The 24,321-nt window shown below is 38.5% G+C and overlaps 1 protein-coding gene across 3 annotated transcripts in view; it reads left to right on the forward strand.

The window, feature by feature from the left end:
- The window catches only part of mllt3 (MLLT3 super elongation complex subunit), a 52,213-nt gene extending 38,816 nt beyond the window's left edge, over window positions 1-13,397 (forward strand). For 2 of the 3 annotated variants that reach the window (XM_034303346.2, XM_026935810.3), the window contains exons 8-13: window positions 5,092-5,164; window positions 6,099-6,237; window positions 6,594-6,693; window positions 7,757-7,825; window positions 7,997-8,068; window positions 9,298-13,397. In XM_034303346.2, coding sequence (XP_034159237.1) covers window positions 5,092-5,164; window positions 6,099-6,237; window positions 6,594-6,693; window positions 7,757-7,825; window positions 7,997-8,068; window positions 9,298-9,429 — 585 coding nt within the window. In that variant the 3' untranslated portion in view covers window positions 9,430-13,397. The remainder of the gene's footprint in view (window positions 1-5,091; window positions 5,165-6,098; window positions 6,238-6,593; window positions 6,694-7,756; window positions 7,826-7,996; window positions 8,069-9,297) is intronic. The other variant, XM_026935811.3, reaches the window with a different exon arrangement.
- Window positions 13,398-24,321: the final 10,924 nt, after the last annotated feature.

Consider the following 24,321-nt stretch of genomic DNA (forward strand, 5'->3'; position numbering starts at 1 on the left):
AGTAGAATCAGAAGAAAATGGAAGGCTTAAAACAGATATCATGACTAAGGTTCTATCTCCCATTCATTCTTAACCCAGATAGAACGGTATAAAACTACAGTAACAGAATTGCTAGTAAAAGCATGGTGGTTTGAAGAACCCACAACCAAAGAAATGAAGTGCAACAATTCTTCAGCAAATAGATTCAGTTTGTTTAGATCTCCACTGGATTGGGACTTCATTTTGGCGGCTCACATGAGGCCACTGGGCATGCTTGTTTTGATGGAAGTTGTTTTTTCATTAGCTGTAAAAAAGTAATGTAGCATTTTATAGTTCAGCCACTGCAAAGCCGTTACTCAAGCTTGGGTGACAGCTAGGAAGGATCTCGGTGAGAGTCGTAGCAGCTTGAGTTCTCCTTTGCCTTAGCTTCTCTTCTCAACCAGATGATGTTAGTACTTAAAGATTTGCCAGTGTTTCCACATGAGTGATGGTGTTGGTTATAGTGGTGGAGGGGTGTGGGGCTGCTCTGGCCGTGCTTTTACTAGTGTCTAGATTGGGGGCCGTCGGTCTCGAGAAAGGCTCAGTGATTTACAGTCTGGTGCTCTGACCATGCGTTTGATGTCAGCGAGGCTCCTAGACAGACAAACAGGCAGTAAAATGCAAAGAGGTGGAAAGAGAAAAAGGAAGGGGGGATAACAAAGAGAAAGATAGTAAAGATACTTCAAAGAACTGCTTTGCGGTCCCTCCGGCTCTGCAAGGGGTAAAAGTGTCTTTACCACCCTGCTTGCTTTGAGCAAAATTCTGCACCATGTGTTGCTCTCAGTAGTGTCACTATCAATTTCTTTTTTTCTCTCCTAACTCATTCAAATCTTTTGGATTTAGTGTGAATCGTAAGCCACAACCAGAGGCCATGAAAGCTCAAGTTTATTGTTGTTTTGGGAATTCAGCCTTTAAAAGAGTACAGTATTCTTCGTTGTGCTCTTTCCTTCCACACAAAGAGGTGGTTTACTAGAAGTTTGTTTTTAGATGACTGGTGAAATCCCTCTGAATAGTAGTAAGATTTTAGCTTTATGGAGCTGTGAGTGGGGCCATAAGCTCTTAAAAAAACTCCCTCAAAGGCTCTTTGGATAGGATTTGTAGAACCCTGTCATTTTTTTTGTTCAAATAGAACCCCTTCATTTGTTGTTGGGTTCTGTGTAGAACCTTCAGTGGTCCCCTCAGGAGGAATAACCATCCAAACTAGGCTTGTGCAATATTGATTTTTTTTTCTCTGCTCGAAATTCTGTATTTTAAAAAAAGTTGCAATAAATGACTTCATTGTCCAGAACAGGAAAACAAGCTTTTCCACCATTTCAGGTTTAAGTTGGGAACTGCTTGCTAGCAGTTAGCTTAGCTTGAAAAACTTAGCTTGAAGGTGAATTTTTAGGTGATTCTGCAGTAATTTGCAGTGAACAGTAAACAAAGCATAACAGTATATTTTCTAATGAATCCTTTTAAAAAATCGTTGTCTGATGTCCGCATGGCCGATTTGTCACGGTTGTTGCTGCTGCTCAAAGTGACCATGTCTGAACATGTCTGAACACTGAAAAAAAAAAAAACAACCAAAAAATGCATATTTAATCACTTTCTCATTATCATCACCATTAACATTATTGTTAAAGTGATCAGTTTGACACTTTGTTGTAGGCCTGTGTAATCCTTTTAGGTCAAAAATTTCTTCCTTTTTTTCACTTTACGCCAAGAATGGTAAGCTCAGTTTTTAGCTATTTTCTGCTGAAATATTTCAGAGCTAATATTTATAGTTAATAAGTATAGTTAACTGATATCACCTAAACTTGTCTCATGTTAAACACCAGTCATACATTCACTGATGGATTTTATTTCCTATTAATGAACTCCATGCCATGTACCTTTGCAGAAAGCAAGGATGCCCCACAAGTCCTGAGAAAATGTGGGGCTGGGGGAGGTGGGGCAGGGCTGGGGGTTCGAGGGTGAGGGTGAGGCTGAGGCTGAGGGTGGTGTCGGTTAATATCTGAGAGTTCAAAACACCTGCGCAGATTCCAGATTCATGTCGATTGGCTCATCTCCCTTTTTATTTGGGGAGAAAAAGACTTCAGTTTTGGTGCATTTTTGAGTGCTTATTCATACTAGTCTACTCCAATGTTAAATTGTGGAGCTCTTGCACAAAATTACACAAAATGCATAAAAGTTGGAAGGTCTGGAAATATATTATAATCTGAGTATAATCTAAATGGCACTGTAATCTTGTGTAGAGATGATTCAGTCATTCTATCACACAAACCTAATCCAAACTAAATGTGTTTGTACATTTGGGAGTTAATCCACCACAAAGGACTATGCAATATTTGAGATATTTCTGTCTCTCGTGGCTCTTCTCCAGTTTTAGTTCTTAAAATGCTGCTTTACACAGCTTGTTGTGTCAATTTATAGAAGCCGTGTCAAGCAGCTTGGTAAACAGGAATGCATTCAGTTGAGTGCCATGTAGAGTGAAAAGTGTTCGACACCCGTGTGGTTGGTACTGCACACGCTTTAGTAAAGGCGGAGTAAGTGATCCTTCTTTCAGTGAGAATCATTTCCTCCGTTAGCATGTGTTTAATTATGGTTTACCCTGTGGCTTTGTCCTGAGGATTTTGGAGCTGTAGGAATTAAGCTTCTTTTAGACAGTTACTCTCTCAGTTGGGCTTAGAGTATTCTGTACTGCATTTTCTGCAAGAGACCCTATTTTGTTTCACAGAGGGCTCATCAGAAAAGAATGTAAACAAATTAATTGAGATTAACTTTAATGGCATCTTTAGAGTTCCTCTTGGGCTGTTCTCCAGCAGGAATTAAGTTAATAGTATTGCACTGAACTTTCATCCCCCCCCCCCCCCCGTTAAAAGCATGTTCCTCCTCCTCCTGCTCCAGCGTGAGTGCAGAGCTTTGTGAGGGGCCTTTCAGCAGAGGGTTACAAGCCACAAAGAAATGCACGATGGACTTAATGTGAAACTTAAACCCTCAAAACTGGGCCAAGTGGAGAGTTTGGACCACAAATGTGGCCGGCCCTCCTGGGGGGCTTCTTCCTTTTAATGTGTGGTTGATTTGTTACAATAAGCCTTGGCCATCAGTGTAGCGTGGTTTCATAGCAGACGTTCTGTGGACTGTTGTTTATGTATCTCGTTTACGTCAGTGTTCTCTGCAGCTTGCTTTAATATTTCTCCACAACGCTCTCAGTGCTTCAGCAAATAACACATCAGAGAGCTTGGTTTTAAAAATGTGGTGAAGTCCTCCCTAGTTTGGAAATGACTTTGGCTGACCTTTTGTGGAGAATTGCTCAAACGAAGGACACTAATGTACCAGTTTAAACGTTGAATACTGGTGTGTTGTTATTTTTTACCCTCATTACATGGAAATTATGGAATATGATTACCAGTTGTGTGTTATTTTTTGAGGGAAATTGTATATGAGCACCATCACAGTGTGCGTGACTGTGTGCGTGACTGTGTGCGTGACTGTGTGCGTGACTGTGTGCGTGACTGTGTGCGTGACTGTGTGTGTGTTACTTGTTAGTGGGAAATCGTATATGAGTACCATCATTGAGTGTGCGCATGTGCACGCGTATGTGCGTATGTGTGTGTGCGTGTGTGTGCAGGCGTACGTGTGTGTGTGTGTGTGTGTGTGTGTGTTGTAAATACCGCAGCCATGGGAGCCTGTCCAGTAAAACTGTCACATTTCTCTCGTTAGCAGCATGCAGAGTCTTTAATCTTGACCACACTGGGAAGTCTGCTTCATTCACACACACTGTCCAATGTATTAAACACATCACTACATCTTACGTACATGATACGTGCAACTGAAATTTTATTTGTCTCAAGCTGCAGCTTATTCGTATCATGAAAATAAAGGGATTGGAAGTGAATCACTACTGCAGAGTTCTGTATAACTTGAGTTTGATAGTGTGATTTGAATTCCTGTACTTCAGTCCTGCTGTTCTGGAGTCCAGGAGTGAGAAGGTTACATTTATTTAAACGAGGTCTGATCATCTTCCTGCGACTCCTAGGATGGAATCAGTCACAGGTCCTGAGGACCTGGAGAGTATAAATGTGCTTCAGTAGATCTTGTTTATTTGATGAGGCGGTTAAATCGAATCTAAGGCAAGCTGATTGCTAAATATGTTTAAAGCATTCAGTAATGTGCATTTAGCAAGTTTAGGTTGTGGTGGTGAAGTTTAGGCAAAAAGCTTTTTTTTTTCTCAGGAAAATATTTCAGTCATTGTTTGAATGTTTGATTTTGTTGTTTGGATATTTTTGTAATGTGTAGACTTGTGTTTGAGTATATTATGTATTTTGTGGAAGCATGAGGGCATGTTTTTTGTATATATCAGGGAGACCAAGCATCCCCCAAAAGGATAGGAATATCTAACAGTTCTGACAGCTTTTTTTTTCCAAGAACTGTAGCTTTTATTAAAAAAAAAAAAAAAAAAAAAAAAGAAATGGCAAAAGGTTTCCTTTTTGTTTCTGAGGTTAGGGTTAGATTTAGGTGTAGCATAGTATTAATTAGCTGCATTAATAATTGTGCCAGTGGTAAGTAAGATAAACATGTGTGTGTATGTATGTATGTATGTATGTGTGTGTGTGTGTGTGTGTGTGTGTGTGTGTGTGTGTGTGTGTGTGTGTGTGGGAATGCCTGGTGTATACACTGCTTGAGGGAACTCGTAAATCAGCTTTCATTAAGAAGGGTTTAGTGCATGTTCTTGATTTACTCGGTGGAAGTGCCACTAGAACCCATTAAAGCCTCCGCTGTGGAGAGAAAAGTGAAGCCAGTAGCGCTAGTTTGCGCTGTTAAAGCTCTGTTGCAGGACGTGAGGCAGTGTGACGGTCTATCATGATGACCGTAGACGGCATGATTTAGGTTATGATCACAGTTATATTTTAGCAACAGTACATAAAACATGCATAAATTATGGGTTATACAGTTATAAAGCCAGTTATGTGGAAGGCGCGTGTTTTAGACAGGGACATATCTGTGTGCAGTGAGACACTTGTGTAGCAGTTCATTTTTTTTCCCTCTTTACAGGGAGTCCTCTAATATATTTCCATATCTTTTATACTGCAGTCAGAACAGCCCAGTCCTGCCAGCTCCAGCTCCAGTTCGAGTTCAGGATACAGACCGACACACAAGCGACAAGGTAACCTCAACTTGGTTCCAGCTTTTAACACACAGTGTCAATATTTTAAAATTTAAGTTTAGTTATTTTTAATGCTTAATACAACCAGACCCCTCTATTAGGACTCCTGCCATTTGGATTCCTGCTATGATGGTTTTAATACTCATTTCTTACTATTCAGTCAGTTCGGCATCGTAATTTAAAATGCAGATTTTTTTTTTAATCAATGAAAAGACCATGAAACAACAATTGACACACATTAGTTGATTGGTCTATCTCTAGGTGGTGCTAGTGTAGCAACATTAGTGCAATCATTGTGTATTGTGCATTTACAATACATAGTGATAAACAGGGACGTAGCTAGGAATTCTGGGCCAGCTGTCGCAATTATGATCTGTCCTTCATGGATCCAGAGTCTATCCCAGAAACACTGGACAGGATCTAAAAATTTTAACAAGAAATAGGTTCCTGCTTTCTGTAAATATGCTACAGGAGAATTATTATACGGTTAGGATTATTCTACTTTTGCCAGTCAGTCAGCTCCAGAAATATTGGCACCCTTGGTAAATGTGGGTTAAACAGAAGGCAGGGATGGCTGATGAAGAGTTTGTAAACACTCAGGTGAGTGTTAAAAAAATAAATAAATAAAAAAATTTTAAAAAATGAAAAATTTAAATGGGAACATGTTCAGTTCCATTTTGTTCGTGAGAATTTCTCGGGACACTTTTACTAAAATATGAGAGACATCTAACATTTCTCTAATAAAAAAAAAAACTCATCAATAGTTTTAAGTGTGAGATTAGGCTAAGTAACTGGAAAGACATTTTTCATATCCTTTTTTATGTATCTTTTTCAAGGGTGCCAATAATTCTGGAGCTGTCTGTATGTAACATCTTGATTTCAAACTCAGTTTGTCAATTAGTTGTTTAGTGTTTTCTGTGTTGTGCACCTTCAGTGCTGGGTCCTTTACAGACGATAATTCCAGATTTGCACTCAGATGACAATGAAGACGAGTCGGAGGAGGAAGAGGACAACGACATGGACTCGGACATGGAGCGTCCCTTACACACACACATGACGCATCGCCATCGCAGGTGAACATTTCTCCGATTCGCTCATAGTTTCGGTGCCTTGTTGTTTTTGTACGGTGGCTTTGTTAGCCAAGAATTTAACCTAACCCTATTTTATTTGAATTTTATAGGTACTGTACTTTGAAAGACCCATTATAATGCATGTTTTATTACCGAAGTGCTTGTTTACCAATTGGCCACAATTCCAGTTTTACCTCATGTATTGTCTACCAGAAGTATTTACTAGTTTTATTAGCTATATGTACAGATGTGCTAAAATTCTGGTTAGTCTGAGTAAATCCAATGTAAATGTCTGCAATACCAAAAGCCTGCACACTGCAGCTGCATTGATGCAGTGAATTTCTCTCCTCTGGTCACAGGGTGAGTTTGAGTGACGGCAGTGACAGTGAGAATAGCTCCACCTCCTCACCACTCCCGCACAACGAGGCCCCGCCTCTTCTGAAGGCTAGCAATAATCAGGTAAGAGCAGACTGTCATTCAGTGTTTGGTGAACTGGTTAAGGATTTGTTATTAATTCACCTAAATAGATAAAAGTGTAACTGTTTTCTTTCTAAAAAAATTGAGAGAAGTTGGTGTTATATTTTAAGTAAAAAGTGTGTTTTCTTTTCTTGAATATGTTTTGTACTTTTCAAGTTATTTTCAGTTTCAATTTAATTAATGACAGATGCTTTTTTTTTTCAACCCGTTTCACCCTTTTTAATTAAAATTGCATGAAGTATGAATTGTGATTCTAAATATTACTATATTAAAAAGCAGATGGATTACTGATGTGTAAAAAATAAAAAGGCTAAAACAGTATGCCTGAAATAATAATAATTTAAAAAAATCTTCCAAAGTCCAAAATTTTTAACATTCAGATCTAAAATATGTAATGTTCAAGCCAAAACTTTTAGAAAATATTATTTATGAACATACAGTTTAGGACCGTTGCATGGTGCAAGGAAGTAAAAAAAAAATCTTCTTTCAAAAAACACTAATTTAAAAAAAATGCAAACAAAAAAATTTAAGGTGATCAGTGGAGTCTGACACAAAAACATTTTTACTTAATTTTTTTTACGTAGGAAGTTAGTAAAGACTGAGAACGACAAATAGTCTAGAGAGCTACAGAACTTTATGTTAATTTACAGTAATGCACTCAAGAGATTTGGTTTGATTGTCCATAAGTGTGGACACCGCATGAAAGGATTAATTCATTTGCAGTGACTCAAGTATACGGTCCAAGCATAGCACAGTCCATCAGTGGCTCTTTTGATCAGAGTGCTAGCTCAAAATCTTAACTGAGCTACTACTGCTCCTTTACAAATTGACCCTGCTTTATCCTGTATGGAGTCTACATGTCTACATGGTACATGGGAGCTAATTTGTTTTTCTGGTTTCTTTATGTTTGTAGTATATCTTGGTTAACTTGAAAGGCTACTTCCCGTGTTTAGAAAAATGCCTTCATGCTACATAAATGTACTTTTTTTAGTTTCGGTGGAGTCCAAACCAATGTTACAAATTGAATAATCCTGTTTTCTTACAGATTCTAGAAGTGAAGAGTCCCATGAAGCAGACAAAAGTGGATAAAAACAAGAATATCGACTGTGACAAGGTAATTATTGCTATAAACAGTACCCATATCCAGTAGTATCCAGTATCCTCTGCACTAGAAGAAGGTTCTAGTATGTCGTGAGGTGGGAGTTGACGAGTCAGATGGTTAATGTGTGTAATGGGTCTGGATAGTACACCTTCCAATTGTAAGGCATTTGTTGTGTTGTTTTAGGCATACTTGGATGAATTGGTGGAGCTCCATAGAAGACTAATGGCACTGAGAGAGAGGCACATATTACAGCAGGTACTGTGTTTACCTTCATAAGAGATAAGAGTCAAGAAACATTTCTTGGGGAGTTCAGGAGAGAAATCCTTAAAAAAAAAAAAAAAAGTTCCATTTCCTAAGCTCTTAGAGCAATAAAGATGAAATGGATCTCAAATATATGGAACATCCTTAAAGCAGGTAATGGGCACTGAAACATTACCTGAAACATTACCTGAAACATTTAAAGTAAAATGCTTTATTACCAAATCAGTACTTTCTTTCCCCTGAGGTTGGTAGTCATAATACTTTGAGGTCTAGCTGTTATGACTGAATGGACAACCAGGTTTGTCTGGAATATAGAGAATGCTTGGGGGATTTCCAAACAAAGATTGGAAGCATAAGCATGTAGCGAGTGCAAGCCAATCCCTTGGAGCCTTAATAAGTATTCCACCTCCTCAGCCATGAAACATTGCAATAATCAGCTGTCCTTTTGGCCTGCTTTAAAAAACAAAAATTGGATTAATTTGACAGTTATGATGATTAATGGTCAAAATAAATCACGACCTTGAAATTTATAAGGTGCTTATATGACTTCTTTGCAAAAATGAGTTGTTATTGTTATTGCTTGAAAGTATTAAAAAAATCGTTGTTTTTTTTTAAATTATTATTATTGAGGGCTTGAAATCTGAAAATCACAGACCTGTCAAATAAAACCATTAGCAATGAAACAGCCTCAATCCTCCAATCAGACAGCGGTTTGGTCACACAAGCAGCTGACGTCTGTCTTTACTGTTGTCATAACAGACTCCTGAGTCTCTCTGTTCCTGGCCATGGTTCAGCAGAGAGACAATAAATTCTTTCCATATGGGGGTCTTTGTAGTGTGAAAGGGATCAGGTTTGGATCCCATTACTGAACAGTTTCATTTGTGCAGAACCCTTTATCCCTCCCCCACCTCCCATCTCCTTAATTTGCTAGCGTGATCCCCTCGAACTAAAGAGAGACGACTGGTACCAATAAGTTGCCGTGTTAGACAAGCATCTCTCCCATTAGGTTCAGATACACGGCACCATGTGGAGTTTCGGGGCGTCTTATTTTTAGTGGAGACTTGTTAAGCCAAAGCAACTCATTCAGCCAAGCTTCCCTTAAACCTGGTTTTATTTAGCTGCTATATAAAAATGTGAGTTAATATATTGAGGACTAAATTACAGTGCTGATTTCTATCATGTGCTTGGGTTGCTAATCCTTTGTCCTCCTTTTTCGTATCCAGATTGTAAACCTCATCGAAGAAACTGGACATTTTCACATCACAAACACAACCTTTGACTTTGACCTTTGCTCCTTGGACAAAACCACGGTTCGAAAGCTGCAGAGCTATCTAGAAACTTCTGGAACATCTTGAAGACGTGTGCAGCTGGCTGCCATGAGCAGGAACACCAGACCTCCTAACTGTCCTCCTGATTTTGTCTCAATCAGCTTGTGGCAATGTTATGGAATCAGCTTCATTGAGAGGTCCTGGAGCTCCTTTCTTCTCTCTGTGTGCCTCAGAGATGGATGTGAGATTCTTCCTGTCCACCAGGACTTCACCTGAAAAGCCTTGAAAAGTCCAACATTGCCAAAAAGGGAATAAACAAGTTCATGCGCCAAAAAAAAACAATGTGCATATTGTTACGATGTATGAATGATGTTTGGTTCTGTTCTTTGTGACGAATGCATGTCTAAACACTGCCTTACACCATTGTCTATTTATTGAGTGTGAGTTTCAAGTGTGTGTGTGTGTGCGTGTAAGAGCAAATGATATTAAACTCGTGCAAGCACTTGGGCACAGTCATGTCATTGGTGTTTTAAGGTGGTGAAGTGTTAGATTTTCCTCACCAAATCTAACAATTACATCCAGTGTGAAAGGAAGAACAAATTATCCATGAAATATTTACAAGACTGTTTGGACATGTAAAGGCACTGTAGAAATTGTGGTTTTAGAGGAAAGCACCAGTCTTGGTCTTACTGCTGTTTCCAGTAAAAGCAATGTCATGAGACAAAACTTTCATGGTGAGGATCAAATACTATTTTTAAATGATTGCACATGAAGGCAGTACCAACATTGGAATAATTTAGGAATGTCACCTTTTGTACTGGTCAGGACTGAGCTAAAATAATGATTGATTTTAAGGCCAAATATGCTTACATAGTAAGAATATGTCTCAGTTGAAAGCTGTCTTATTGAATCTGTTGATGTTATTTATTTCATTGGGACCACAATCGCTTTGCTTGTGTGTTGGCTGTCTCTAAACCAGTGGGAACTGGTTATGGGTCTTTTGGAAATTTTAGTTTGTCAGAATTCTTTTTTTTTTTTTTTTTTTCATTCAAAGTTTACTCTTCAGGTCCTCTGAACTCTTCTTTTATAGACAGCTTGATCAATTGCTAGATGTCATTGTGGGCAGATTGTACAGTTGAGCTGTAGCCATGATGGTTGAGTTATGCCTTAAGGCAAGACCAGTATCATTTAGATGGGTTATTTTAAATCACGTGAATACATCTGTAAGAGCTACAGATTACTTTGGTGACCTGACAGGGAGGGGGCTGAATTATTGGCACTGTGTGTATTTAAAAAAAAAAAAAAAAAAAAAAAAAAAAAGTGTACGAATTTTTCATAATTGCATTTTTGTATTGTGTTTGTTTTTGAATGAAATCAAACCTTGTATACTTTTTTTCTGTCTGGATTTCCCTGATTTGAGTTTCTCAACCCAAAGAACCTTTAGTTTAGCTATCATTATATAATGTTTATATGTGTGTATAAACTTTATATGTGATAAAAACTGAATATCTTTCCTTTCTTGGAAGGTACTGACCTGATTCCAGCTGAACATTTTTTTATCCTAATATAAAATCCAAACAGTCTGCATCAATGTCTGGTTATTGACTAGAAAGTGTGTATGATCAGAATTATTAATGTGATTGTAAGAACCAAGTGTAGCGTGTATGTAAATTAACTTGCGTGAGAGGTGACTGTTAAATGTAGCTGCAAGCAGTGATTAAGGGGTCCAAGCACTCTGTGATGACCTGTGGAGATTTGATCCAGGTGACTTGGTCCTTTTGGAAGGACTTTGTTGACTTAGAAATTCTCATTTTGTAAGGGAGATGATTTCATGAACATATCTTCATGTTCAGCTCTTTATTGTAGTTCCACCTAGTGGTGAAGTCACAGAGCACAGGTGATCTTTAGGGTGTGGTCTAAAACACACCTACCATGTTTGATGTCAGTAAAACAAAGGTTTGCTGGAGAATACAGGCTGACTTCCTGTTTGGCATTTTTAAGGATGAATATCAAAAATGATTTAACATTTGTCATCTCATTCTCAAGTTTTCATTTCAACTTCTTGTATAGTTGACTTATATATCATAATTTGTGCTGCTCTCAGGATAAACAGAATCAAAATAACAAAGAATCATGTGTTTAGTTTGTCTTTTAATTATAGTTAATTATAGTACTTAGTGACTTAGGGCACGGTTGTAACACCCCCACACCGCCCCCACCTCAGCTGGGTGTCAGTATGCCAAAACTTTGCTGAAGTACAGACTCACTTCCTGTTTGGTGACCTGCCAGCATCTTTGTTAGAGCATTACTGGCGAACAGATATGAATTTCAGAAATCATTTGATAACCTTGGTGAGGGCCACTCAGGATCACCTGATTGAAGTTTGAACGGACCACATTTGTAGTTGTAAAGAAAATTGTTACAATTTAAGATTGTGGCCATTTGAATATGGCAGACCCTAATCATAGGCAATTGGAGTGGTGATTCTGTGACCAGTGGTTCCCATGATATGGACAGAAATGTGTGTCCAAATTTGGCTTATTGGTGGCAGTAGATGAATTAAGGGGCATACTCAAAATTTGGTGAAAAGACATTTAGGACCATAGTGAATCAGTGTGCCAAATTTTATAAATATCATGCAAACGGTTCTGTGGGTTGCCATAGACTCCCATGGCATGTATAACAACAATAAAACATACAGTCACTATGGGGCCCCTGCATCATTGGGGCATAGACCCCTAATTACCTACTGGAAATCCAGAAACCTGCAAAGGAATATTATATTAGCAACCTTAATTTGAAAAAGAAATGTTTGGTTCATGCTGATGGAGTCTTTTAGCTCATATCAACACCAAGATCAAAGCCCCATACTCTGTAAGTCTGAACCTTGCCTGTGTCGTTGTACTGTAACAGTATTAGCCAGTGAAGATGGTTAAGTAATTACTGGAGCTTATACAGTGCATTAACAGTGTTGTTCTAGTGGAAAGGATCACTCAAGTCTCACTTAAGATTTTAAATGCTGACATTCTTTAGCAGACCTTTTTTTTTTAAATCTAAGTGCTGATATAAAAGAAACCATGAAAGGGGGAAAGTTCATGAACACAGTTTACTAAATCACATAACTTTCCCACTCTCCATGAAATTGTCGGAAATGTGTTTTTTTTATGGTACAGCGTGGGTGGTCTAACAATAGAGTGGTGAGGTCCTCTACAAGATGCTCAATTTCTTAAAGATCATGGTGTCATCTGAACATATTTGTGGAAAGAGATCAAATTCTTTAAGCATAAAAAAGTTTGTACACTAAAAATCACTGTCAGAAGAGGTCTTGGGAGTTGAGGCTGGGATGATGGTAGCAGTCTAAACTGATAGTGCCATAATGCAGTACAGGCAGCTTAGCAGGCCTGGAGGATTTCACACCTTTTGTCTTTAGTTGAAATGAAACACAACAAAATAAAACTACCCAAGTGTGTTACATTTATTTTCCTGTAATACACTGGCTTTGGTTATTAGGAAGCAGATATTCTATTTCATAGTATGTTTGAGAGCAAGTTGAATGTTGTGTACTGTCATTTTTAACTTTTAACATTTTTAACTCGTTACACAAGACTTCATAGCTATTTCCTTCTTTCTTCCTTTCCTTCAGCATCTTTTGTCTAATAACAGCCTTCGAATGGGTGCTAGGAAGCGTGAGTGCATCTGTAACTGTCCCACTAAGCCTTTTGCTTAACACCATTCCACAAAGACCATAAGCAACTGAATGTCAGCACAGAGCCATGTGTCTGACTGCTGTCCATCTGTAGCCACATGAACTTTCACACTCATGTCAAGTCAGACAACCGGCATGCGATACAGAAGATAAACATAAAGAACACCAACAAATCTAGTGAGATTAGTATCTCAGTTCATGATTACAAAACAGTAATGGATAGGGATCATGGGAAATGGAATCTACTCAAAAAATTCTTTCAGGACCAGAAAGACTGTGAAATGATTGGCACTGCATCTGTGGAATATTCTCCAGTCCAGCTACAGCTACTGAAAAACACTGGCCTGGGTGATGCCAGACCTTTTTTTCACTGCTTATTTGCAGTATATATTTAACCAATGAATCATGTGTCACTTTCTATTTTCTCTTCAACCATCCTTTAAGAATCATTCTTTTCTTTATAATAGTAACTATTGATTTAAGCCCTAAAGTCTGTCTTTCTTTCTTTCAACCATTTGTACATTTCTTTATTTAAGGTTACATTAAGCAGTAAAGCAGTAATTTTAGGGATTCATGCTGTTCAGAATTCTGGGACTGTGAAACATATCATTTACAAGTGAAACATATATAATGCACTAATCTTGCGTGACAAATTGGATTATTAAGCCTATCTTGAAACATCAAGTGTGAAACTAACCATGAGACTATACTGAAAGTATGTGTGTGTGTGTGTGTGTGGGCATATTTGTATGTCTTGGCAAGGACAAATGTCCCCACAAGCATAGGAATATCTGACAGTTTTGACCTTGTGAGGACATTTGGCTGGTCTCCCTTTTTTAAACCAAAAATTGCAGCTTTTATTTAAAAAACATTTTTTGAAGTTTTTATTCAAGCGCAAAGATGTGTACTGATGTTAAGGTTAGAATTAGATTTCAGTGTAGGTATAGCATTAATTAGCTGCCTTCATAATTATGTCAAAGAAAAGACAGGAAGACACACACACACACACACACACACGTGTGTTTTTAGCACTTTGTGAGGATCAAAAATGACTAAATATTCTCAGAATGAAAAGGTTGTGCCAAATATCCTCACAGTCACCAGGTCCTCACAAAATTGTCTTTAAAAATGCAGTTTTTATTTGAAAAAATTTAAAGATCAAAAATATTACTGATGTTAAGGTTACGCTTGTGTTTAGGTTTAATATTAATTACCTACAGTAATAATTATGTCAATTGAAGGTCCGTGCAAAGAAAATAAAACTAACGTGTGTGTGTGTATGTGTGTAAGAGAGAGACTGGTTCTTTATAATGCCTGTCACACTGTCCCTCCCACCCAACACCTGTTCATTACATCATAAATCTGCACTGAGAGCCAATTATGAGAGGCACAGAAAGTTAAATCCCTGCTTTTTGTTCAAGGGAGTAAAGCCAAAAACACTTTCACACAATGGATAAAGGAAGGAATGAAATGTTCTTAAGCTAGACCTCACTGAACTGCTTGGGTTTTTGTGAAAATATGCTCAGAAAAGGCATTTTGTTATTACATTCTGGAGGAATTTATATACTTTCTGTTGACGCACAAAACCTCTAATCTGTCCTTCTCACATTATATTATATTCAACAGCAAAAAAGGTTGCGAGACGTAACTCCTTTCTTGAGCAGAGACACACGTAGTAGCCCAAATTCACGGTCAGAACTTCAGACAGCTCAACCCTGAGACATTCTATCTGTGGTCAGAGACACACCATAGGAAAAGCATTGTGTCCCCAACTTCTTTCACACTGGTCTCCAAATGAGCGAGAACAAGAGAAATAAAAAAAAGAAGGCTCCACAAGTTTTGGGATCCTGGATTAACTTAAGCCATCTCACATTGCTGGGGTGCTGGTGGAGGGAAGGGGTGGGGGACGGGTAGTTCACAGTCAGGGCCAACAGCGGGACATCCTGTTTGAGCCTCCAAATGCCATTTCCTCTAATAAAAAAAGAGAGACCTTCCACATTGGGCTCACACAGAAGAGAAGCAAGGACATTGATCATCATCCTGGCCCAAGGCCAAGGCCCGAGAGAAAGGGTTCGTGAGAGCCTCTGGGCGGTAGTCAGAAAAAAAATTCGCCTAAAGTATGTCATTAAAGCTGAAGGTTGGTGAAAAGTCCTCAGCAGCCTTTCCAAAAGACCGTCACAGTGTGTTGGCTACAAAAGCTTAAAATGCTACCTTCAAAAAGGAAGCGCTTCTTGCTCTTTCTTACTAACGTAGCTTTGAGCTGCACGAATGGAAGTAATTCAGGAAAAAAAAAAAAAAGGTTTATTTCAAAAGACCCATAAGAAAAAGCTGTAGTTTTTAACATTTTAAAAATATTTTATTTGTTCTGAAATTGTTGATTTCTTTTGAAGTTGTAGATTATTTGACACGGAAAGACTTTAACATTTAACTTTAAGCATTTCACACTGAACATCAGTGCTAAAGAGCATGAATGAGTCTGCTGAAGAGAATGTAACAACAGGGCCCTAATATCACTTTCCTTTCTGAAAGCCCCTCATTTAAATTTGAACAAAACTAGTTCAAATATTTGTCCACCTTTAATCTGTCTGCTCTCGCTACGTGGGCATCATGTTTGAGAATAAGTGGTTCAGGAGAGAAAGTAATTGAGAGAGAAAGCCAGAAAATCCTCCCCAAACTTCCTATTCTCCGAGTGATTTCATCTTCAAGTCCCTAATCCGTTATTCTCTGATTTGCACAGTGACAATAATTCAAAGGTCCGTCGTCATGTTTTCACCGAGTTGTCTCTGGGCCCTTTCTTCAGACGTTCACCTCTCTGCCAGACCTTTGTGAAGAATTCTGGGTGGCAGCCATGTCACTGGAAATGCATACAAATTAGCTTTTTCAAAAACATCAGCTTGAGTTATGTAAAGAACAAAAGAAAGCAGACTTCAAAGTGATGGGCAAAGCTGAAGGGAGGGATGTTGGCGAGAAGGAGGGAGATCTTCGTTCCAGCTTCATGGAGGGAACAGAATAGAGGAGGATAGACAATTTTGACATAACTGGCCCTCCAGACAGCTGGGGATTTGATTATTTCTTATGAGCGCCCGCCTCCTTCACATGTTTGGGCCCAGACCCCCGGTACCCTCAATGTGGGCCCGGACTCTTGGAGTGAAGCCTGGAGCCAACCTGCTCTTTGATTGGCCTGACTGAGGCTTTGTTCTCCCTCACGGAGCTGGGCGGGTCAGTGACCCGTGACCCCCCAACCAGCCCACCAGTCTGTGTTAGTGTGTGAGTGCCCAGACACTCTCCCTCACACACATACAATGCTTCAGTCGCTAAATCCTTCTCAAAGGAGGGAAGGTGGGGGCCTGAGAGAAGAGAGAGAAAGAGGGAGAGACACACACACACACACACACACAAACACATTCAGACAGACAGGCTGGGTGAAGCTGCATGGCCCAGGCTTTCAAAATCAAACCCTTTAAAAAAAATCTATAGAACTTTATTATCCACATAAGGGCACTTATTTGTTACATTTGTATGCCTGAGATTTCTTGAATGGCTAGACAATTCTAGCCGAGGGCAGAAAAAACACTTGACATTAAAATCCGCAAAATTACTTTTGGATGTAGCTTGAGAATATATAAATAAACTTTGAATAAATTCATAGCAGACTCAGCTATGCTGACTCATTCCAAGAGTAAAATAGTGTATTTTTCTATTTCAGTTTTAACTTAGTGACAAACTGTATGAATGGGAAGGCAAGTGAAATCTAGAGTAAATTTAAAAGCCATTTAAGCTTTGATTCAGAAGTTGGCAGTAACTGTTAGAGCCTCAGTGTGATTTGGTCTTATTTCCTCTGAGCTAATTGAAAACAAATGAAAAGAGAGTTACTATGCTGTGTTACTATGTGTAATGGGCTGTAGCTGGCTGTGCTGGCCTTCATGGTCTACTTTAAACAGTAGTTTGGCCCGGTCTTGAAAGAAATCTCATTACTTATATGTTTTAGCAATGCACAATTAATCACTGCTAGTAAATAAAACACTGCCACCGTTTAAAACATTGGTTAGAGTTCAGTGAGATTCATTGCAAATAATTCTAAATAGAGCATCCATCCACAGAACATGAGTGAATATACATTATATATAGTGGACAGTGTTCATGTACTGAAAAATAGCAAACGATAAAAGGGCATTAGGGCATTCTTGCCAACTTGGATCAGAGCCAGGTGCTGCCCCCACCTCACCCCCGGATGACAAACAGCAGACCTCCAGCTCGCCTCCTCGTCTGATCTGCTACTTCACACAGCAAAAGAGCTGATGTGGAAAAGCTCATTGCTGCCAGGCAACAACTGGGCCGCTTTGCCTTGTAATGAATTGAGGACATCTGGAGCCTCAAGCTGGTGATGCATCAGATGAAAGTCCAAGACTCACCGCAAAACTGGAGCAATCATTTTTCATGGAATTTGCTGGAAGGTATGATAGTGTACATGTGTGATGTTCTTTGTCTGGTGCTGGAAGCCTGAAATCCTGACTACAGCAAAACTGACTGAGGATGTTTCAGTTAAGCTTACTTGACACTGACCATCAATCACAGCAAACGTCACTGTGCTCCGTTCATTCATTCTCTACTGCAAGTTCCCAGCTTCCACCTTATCTGCTCCCCTACTGCACTCTTTCCACATATTTTATTACAAAGTCAAGCAGGACTAGATTAAAGAAGGAATCTGAACTCTGGCTCTGTCGTTACTGAGGTGCAGTCTTTCTTTCTACACACACTATACAGTTACCGAAAATGTTTGAAACATATTATTTTAATAACAGAAATCAAATTATTGTAGCACAATTCTACAGATCAGTAACAAAAATGCAGTATGGTTAATTTTGGGGATTTTTTTTGTTTAACCGCCTGCTGGAACCTTGGTAAATATTTTGACTATGTGTGTTGAGGTTGCTGCTAAATCTGCTAGCTAGTGCAGGAAGTGCCACCCTTGTCTGGAATTCTTATACACCCTTGTTCAGAGAAGACGCCCTGACTTGGCACAAAAAGATAATTATCCATTGTGCCCCAAGATCGTTGAAAAATGCTGCCATTTCTGCCAAGTCCAGCAGCCCTGCCAAAAATCAGCCAATCTGTTCTCCCCTGCTGGGATCCTAAAAGGGCTTGTTTTGATCAATAAGCAAACTCCAACACTAATTTATCCAGTTAAGTGCCCGTGCACGTCACTCTTTATTTGTTTGGACACGCTGTCTGTAGCTCCTTTCACAGCAACTGTCTCACAAGCGTCAGGTTATTACCGATCAGGGGCTAGTAATTTGCTACCCATTTGAGATGGGGTGTCACATTTGATTTTCATGAGGCACTCAGTAAACTGAAGCAACTGCATTCCAATAATTACAGCCAAGGACAGCGGAGAGGAGGGGGAGCTTGGTCCACTGTGAAAAATTCAGTAACCGATCACTATGGAGACTGGTTTTTCAGATCTTTTTTTTTTTTAGTGTGCACAGAAGATCAATATAATGCTATATTATGTTAAGTCATGATTCAGCCTGTTTATGTACAGTGCAAGCTTGAGGAGAGCTGACAAAGTTGAAAACACACAGGCATAAATTTCAGAAAGCTTTAAAAGAAAATTGTGGTTTAAAAATTGCTGTTGATTGTTGTTGTTCATTCATTTATTGTTGCTGTTCATTCATTCATCTTCAGTGACTGCTTTATCCTGGTCAGGGTTGTGTGTGTCCAGAGCCAATCCCAGTGACTCTGGCCACAAGGAATTCACCCTGGATGGGACACAATGCAGACACTTATTCACATCTAGGGGCAATTTAGCATAGCTAATCCACCTACTGGCAGATTTTTGGACAGTGGGAGGAAACTGAAGAACCTGAAGAAAACCCAAACATATACAGGGAGCACATGCAGGAACCCTGGCGCTGTGAGGTGGCAATGCTACCCACTGCGCCACCACGCTGCCCTGTTGTTGCCATTAATAATAATAATAATAATAATAATAATAATAATAATAATAATAATGGGGATGACAAAATCATTCTCTTTTTCAGGCGATGTGTGATATCACTTATGACATTTTTATCAATAACCTTCAGGAATGGCATAATAAACATTATAACAGAATCAGTTGACTCTTCTTAGGCTAAGAAATTACACTCAGGAAAAAGCCTGTAAGAGAACTCTTAACGGTTTTATGTAGTACCCTACAACAGAGAGTTTTCCTTTCAGAAAAGGTTTCAAATAGAATCCTGTAAAATGTTAGAATCATTCGTCTTACACAGAACCCTTGAGGAACACGTTTTTTTGGTTAATGTGTGTTTTTTCTGTGATTTTTATAAATTATGTGAATTTTTAGTTTACATGTTTAGAACAAACATTCCTTATGTTTTCTTTTGATTTGTGATACTTCTTGGGTTTTAGACTCTTAGGTTTGAAATTGTCCCTTATATTTATTGATTTTCTTTTGTATTGTTTATGCACTTAAGTATGAAATCGAATTTCGTTATCACCTAGACCACTCAAAGCACTTGTACAACCCAGAATTTGTCTTTTGTCTCCCAGGCTGTGCATCATTGTAGACTCAGTAAATGTTGTACATCACTGCATCTTCAGCTGTTCGCATGTTTTAGCATGTAAGTCACTCTGGATAGCATTTGCTAAATGACTAAATGTAAATGTATATGTTACTTTTTTAAAGAATATACTTCTGCTTGTGACGTGGCGCTTCTGACATTTCCAGAGCAATTTAGCAGCACTTGAGAAAAGCGTGCTAGTTAAGCTAACAAGGCTTTTTGATAACTTTAAAATATAGTCTGGATGTAGCTCTACTCCAAACCCGTGTCATTTGAACTCACCCTTCCAGCTGAAAACTCGACCACTGCTCACTGGGCAGCCATACTGCTCCACCTCCTCTCTAATTGCTCCAGACTCGACAGAGTGCTGAGTCACAGTGCGGGAAATGTCACTCTGTTACACTGTGCCAGTATTTCATCGCTTGTGTGTGTGTGTGTGTACTGTGACTTTCCCTTTTCTCTTGAGGTATAGGCCTCTAACTATACCGGCTGTCGTGTAGGTGAATTTGGCTGCTACATGTGTTTGTGTGACAGCTTGGCACCACTGGTAGCAAGTACACATGGGAAGTGCTTCAAGGAGGGTATAGTGTTGCTCACAGGCTTTTCAAGCATCTATGCATATAAAACATTGCATATGCCTATGCATATAATATAAATATTCTCAATATAATCATTAAATATGTTTATATATTAAATATGTATATATGTGATATAGTGATCCTGGTGCTAATTTGTTGGTTAGTATTTTTGTTATTCTTGTGAGACGTTAGTTGTCTGAAATGCTCACAGGGGACACTGCTAGTGAGGTTACAATGATATGAGAAAAAAAATCCAATGATCTCAAACATAAGTGATAACAGTCAGGTTTTGCTGTTAGCTCCTAAAAACAAAAGGGCAAGAGTATCTTTTCTCATTCGCCATTTCCCTGAAATGTTCAACCTGATATTGATGAGAAATTCAGTGTTGAAATAGTGGCTACAGCAAACACTGGACTCAAATTTCCAGAAAGCAATGCAGCTATACAAAATAGTTGCATTGAGCTATGGCTTGGCTAGTTAACAATCTACAAGATGACATATACAATGACACTGACAGTGCTATTAGAATGAAAGATGAAGCTTTGGAATCTGTTTGAGCAGAGTGTACAGATACGACACGAGAGAGCTAGACAGAGTAAAGGAATAAAGCTTTGCTGCAGTGGTCTCTTTAGGTAGAAACTGAGGCAATAGCTAATGCCTACTGACACCTCTATCAGTCATTAACCAGTTTGAAACTACAAGGTGTCCAAAAAGTCTCCATACATAGGGGAAATTAACACTTTTTAGCAAAATGTCCTCCAAAATTTTTCATACTTAGTTTATATTATATTTTTTAAGAATGCCTTTGATGAAGAACATATTGAAGTCATTCTCATGGCTGGATCGGGAAACTGTCTCAAGGTTGCAATGGACATGCAATTACAGGCATAACACCAGATGTGTTAACACGAATTCATCATGAGTGGGAAAGATGACTCCGTGTGCATTTACAAAGAAATGGCAATCATGTAGAGGATATTTTGCAAATAAAGTTACATTTTGCTATAAAGTGTTAATATCCCCTGTGTATGGAGACTTTTGGGACACCCTGTAGATCAACATTTTGATGAAAGAGGTTTTAAACTAAAAAAGTCAACCAAATAAAATATTACAAAATAAATCTTGGACACCACTGAATTCTAAAGATTAATATGCAAATGGTTCAGGGTGGAATTTTCCTTTAACAGGAACTGCTCAGCTACATATATGAGTATTTTTTCCTGCCTCTCTTGTGGATAGAAGCATCTGCCACATGACCAGAAAAATGGTAGGTCGAAACGAAGACCATCAAAGTTACCAGTCATCAAGCTTAGACCTGCAGGCTGTATCCTCCACACCTGTGCTGATAACTCATTCCCTGCCAGTACTGTCTCAACCTGTGCTGAGGCAATCTGTCCCTCATCACTCAGACACAGAAAGCAGGTCAGCCAGGAGATTCGCCTTTTTCCCCCAGTGAATTCCGCTGATCCTTGTTAACACAGCACACACAGCTGTTTTGTCTATTTGGGTGGCTGTTCACATGGAGTTCAGAGGCTCCTCAAAGAGCTGACTGTAAAAGAAGACCATTCAGAAGATGGTGCACAAAACAATGGAAACAAGGTGGTCCTGAGGGCTGGTGGGGTGGGTTGTTGGGCGGGGAGATCAGGATTCTGTACATTTATACCTGACTGATCAGCCTATGGAGCAGGTGGCAAAACAGTTTGGAAACAAATTAGATTTCATTCTAACACATACAAACATACATATCATTTAGTATATTAGTCCAAAACACCTGTCTCTATCAAGCTCAGAGGTTTTTCTATATGTGGCTGTACAAGACACACTTCCTTTTGTCTTCTATCTGTAAGATGCTTTGTCATTCTAGGTTGGCATTTAGCTGACAAGTGAGTTTCACTCACACCTATTAGTACTTGTCTACCCTCTAGTGGCCAAATAAGGCCTTATTTTTACTCTGTTCTGCAAATCAGAAGTCTGGCTTGGCAGATAATTTGCATTTCAGTTTCCATTTTATCACAGAAGGAGAAATGCACCTAAATCAGTAATATATACTTGTATGGTCAGCATGAGAACCTGCTGATTGAGACTTTTTCCTAAACAATATCCATGGCAGGTTGCAGTCATGGGCAAATTCATAAAAAGAGTCATAGAAAAGGTAGGCTACCTATGGTAAGCCTATTTAAAATCTTCATCTAAATGGTATTTCAGTGATATATTGATAGGGATCATTGACTTCTAAATGGTTTCATGTAATGTCCCAGAGAAATCTCAGTATTAGCTGGCCAATACATTTGTTAGCCACTAACATTATAAACCATAATAGTGTGCAAATGACCTAAAATGATAGGCCTTTACAGATAAAAAAAATTAGTTGGTGATATGAGTCAGACACAGAAGAGTTAATAAATTTTTGAGCAAACAGAGTTTTGCTTTTAAACACATATTAAGATAAATAAATGAGATAAACTTGAGATCAACTTTGAGCTAATATTTTGATCAGTGTGACAGAGTGACAGTGATGGCTGTCTCTCAGAAGCATATTCTAAAATATGAGAAAACTGATAAACTCTTAATCCGAATATGGCTTGGCAAGAACATGGAAATGAGCAAAACAATCAAACAAACAAACAACAAAACCAGTTCATCCTGCAGTCCATTCTGCCCTACTCCCTCTGAAGGCTACATTTTTCACAGTGAGAATTACATTTGTTAATAATTAACGAATAGACCAAGCACTGAATCCTTCCCCACACTGCCACCAGTTTGATTTAGGAGTTACTGTTCACTTCCTGTTCAGTTTGCAGAACCAAACAAATACCAATATATATGGGCTTTTACCTGAGGTAGCGATAAAAACATGAAATCTAACAAGGGGCATTCGCTGTATCGCTCCTTTTAGCTATTTTGTTCATATTAGTTCCAATGTAATATTACCAAATATGTTTCTTATGTGGACTTGACCTATATTTACAGTGGCCATTTTGAATGCCCCATTAAAGTAAATGTTTTTCATCACTTCAGATTGGTACTAGTAAAAAAAAATGGCCACCACAGGCATATTCCCTTTCAAAGCGCCCCGTGTAGGGTTCATCACTTCACAATGGACTGCAGTGACATGCCTGGCATTTCTGCATGTTTTGATGACAGTTCACTATATCCTCTGTTCAGACACAAGCACACACCTAGTTTAGCTATTGTTACTAACATACACTGACCTTCTACAGTTTGCAGACTCATTGTGACAACTGCAAGAACACATCAACTCTTATGGAAAAATCATGTGTCACAAAACATGTTACAAGAGATCATATGTTTTTTCATATGTGATGATAATAATAATAATAATAATAATAATAATAATAATAATAATAAAAACCACTTAAGATTAAATTTCAAATGAATTGATTTCAAATGTGAAAAAGTCTCATCCTAGGGAAAAAATCATATGAAAATTAATGAGTCATGCAAAAAAAAAAAAAAAAAAGAAACAAAGAAAGAATAAAAACACATGGCATACATGTGAAAATGTGTAAAACAAAACATTTGTATTGTATTAAAAAAAGTATCAGTTTCATGTGACATTGTGTGACTTTCATAGGTGATGATTTCACTTCACAATCAATTTCTGAATGAATGGAAAGTAAAATTGATTTGCGAGCAAATGCAAAGTCTATTTGTGCAGTTTTTACTATGTGAGGCAGCATGAAAATGTATCCTGAAAGATCAGTAGGTTAATATAAAACTTCGGAGTCATTCATTCATGGTTTTAAATTTGCAGGAATGTACAGGGAAAACTATGGGTCATTTTAAAATATGCATGTTTTCAAGCAGAAAAATTTTGCGATGCTTAAATGTGTAATGTTATAGGTTGTGCCACTGTTGTCGACAGCCTTGTTAACCTTATAAACCTAATGATGTTGTAAATTTGGTGCAAAGCCTTCCTGATACAGTAGACACTATGTCTAACAGTTGGTATATAGCTATTAAACTCGACACTACCAGCCTGTCTAGTATTTCTGTTTTACCATCAAATACCAGACACATGACGCACGTCAGGTGGAAAAAAACTATGCACTCAATATAGATGCAGTATGCCATGAGTTGTGATTCTGCGAAAACAGTTTTAATTAAGTTC

Source organism: Pangasianodon hypophthalmus, chromosome 4, assembly GCF_027358585.1.
Source record: "Pangasianodon hypophthalmus isolate fPanHyp1 chromosome 4, fPanHyp1.pri, whole genome shotgun sequence".
NCBI classification, from domain to species: Eukaryota; Metazoa; Chordata; class Actinopteri; order Siluriformes; family Pangasiidae; genus Pangasianodon; species Pangasianodon hypophthalmus.